General features: G+C 38.6%; 1 protein-coding gene across 1 annotated transcript in view; it reads right to left on the bottom strand.

The window, feature by feature from the left end:
* Positions 1-1,426, bottom strand: part of Pmar_PMAR022598 (hypothetical protein) — a gene marked incomplete at both ends in the record, with an annotated part of 11,968 nt that overhangs the window by 1,684 nt on the left and 8,858 nt on the right. Inside the window, one exon of the mRNA XM_002784906.1 lies at positions 1,068-1,173. Coding sequence (XP_002784952.1) covers positions 1,068-1,173 — 106 coding nt within the window. The remainder of the gene's footprint in view (positions 1-1,067; positions 1,174-1,426) is intronic.

Consider the following 1,426-nt stretch of genomic DNA (forward strand, 5'->3'; position numbering starts at 1 on the left):
CCCCCCACATTGTGAAACTCATTTGACTACAATTCAAAATTCTGAGGAAATTTTGGGGAATTCTCATCGGTTTCCGAACACTCCTGCCCGAATTCTTCGAGTAGCTTTGGAATCAGCTGATGAAAGCAAACATATATTCCTCCAACACTGGAGTAGTCCAAAATAGCTTCTAAAAAGTATTATCACTTTCATCAATTGCGATAGGCTCAGAATAACACCTTCAACTGAACACTTCCTCACGAATCACAACAAAAAATTCTGGAAAATTTTTGTGATGTTCATTTCGTCTTTATTGCTGTCTCAAGGATGTTCATTTTCCACTTACCATAATTCTCCCCGTATAAGGGCACACCAAGTGGCTTCTCAGCCTAGTTGGGTGCTCCATGCCTTTCTGGAAGCCCCACGAATGGCACAGCGGATCGCAACACGGACAAGTCGAATTTGCATTGCTCAAACATGTCGGGCTCGCTAACGCGAAGACCCCCGCCTGAAAAAGAATTCCAGAAATTCACTCACCTGAGCTCAGGGCGTAAACTACTGAGAACCCTATATATAACGATTAACCTATTTTTCAGTACTAACTTCGGTATTCATAATTTTTCATTGAAGTTTGACGTCAAGTGGCGCACGCTGGTGATATGCAGTAGTCGTGAAATATATATTTTTCACGAGTGTTTTCATATCACTAGGGTCAAGAAGCTCCATTGATGAGAAATGTGTACCCCGAAAATAAAAGAATTCGTTTTTTTTTCATTTCTTTCACTGATACTACGTATTTTAATGTGCATTTCTGAACGAAACACTAATAGAGATTACACAATTCTAAGTTATCACCATCACAGAAAGAACGCCAAGAGCTTCAGAATAGGCTATTCGCACGCTCTAAGGAGCTACTAGGATTAGACCCTTTTCCCTATTGTATATACAGTGACCATTATATCGTGGCAAATCGATCAAGCTGATCGAAAGTATTATTATGTTTGTTATTAAATTAACCATCACCATCACAACCACAGCCAAATTCAAGTACACTCTAAAGTGGCTCGAAATCGAATGACCATTCCTACCCTCACAAGTAGCTCAAGCATAGAGCCGTTTTCTGCCACAGCTGGATCATCATTGTAATACACAAATCGTGTATAGATATCAAGTTGCTCGAGAGCTGCGGTAAGTCTGATAAGAGAAATACTCACACGCAAAAACAACCGTAACAATGCTTATAATCAGCGTTAACAAACTCATATGTGAAAACTGAATGTCACTTAACGACATGGAAAAACAAATGACAAACCAAATCGATGAAAACTGGCCGTATCGTATTTCGCAACTCTATTAAGAAAAGAAAAAAGAGTTTTTCTTTTTGTATAATTCGAATATAACACAAATATACATATGTTATTTACTTTCATCACACGAGGAAAATCAG

The sequence above is a fragment of the Perkinsus marinus genome, assembly GCF_000006405.1.
Source record: "Perkinsus marinus ATCC 50983 genomic scaffold scf_1104296934368, whole genome shotgun sequence".
Classification (NCBI taxonomy): Eukaryota; Perkinsozoa; order Perkinsida; family Perkinsidae; genus Perkinsus; species Perkinsus marinus.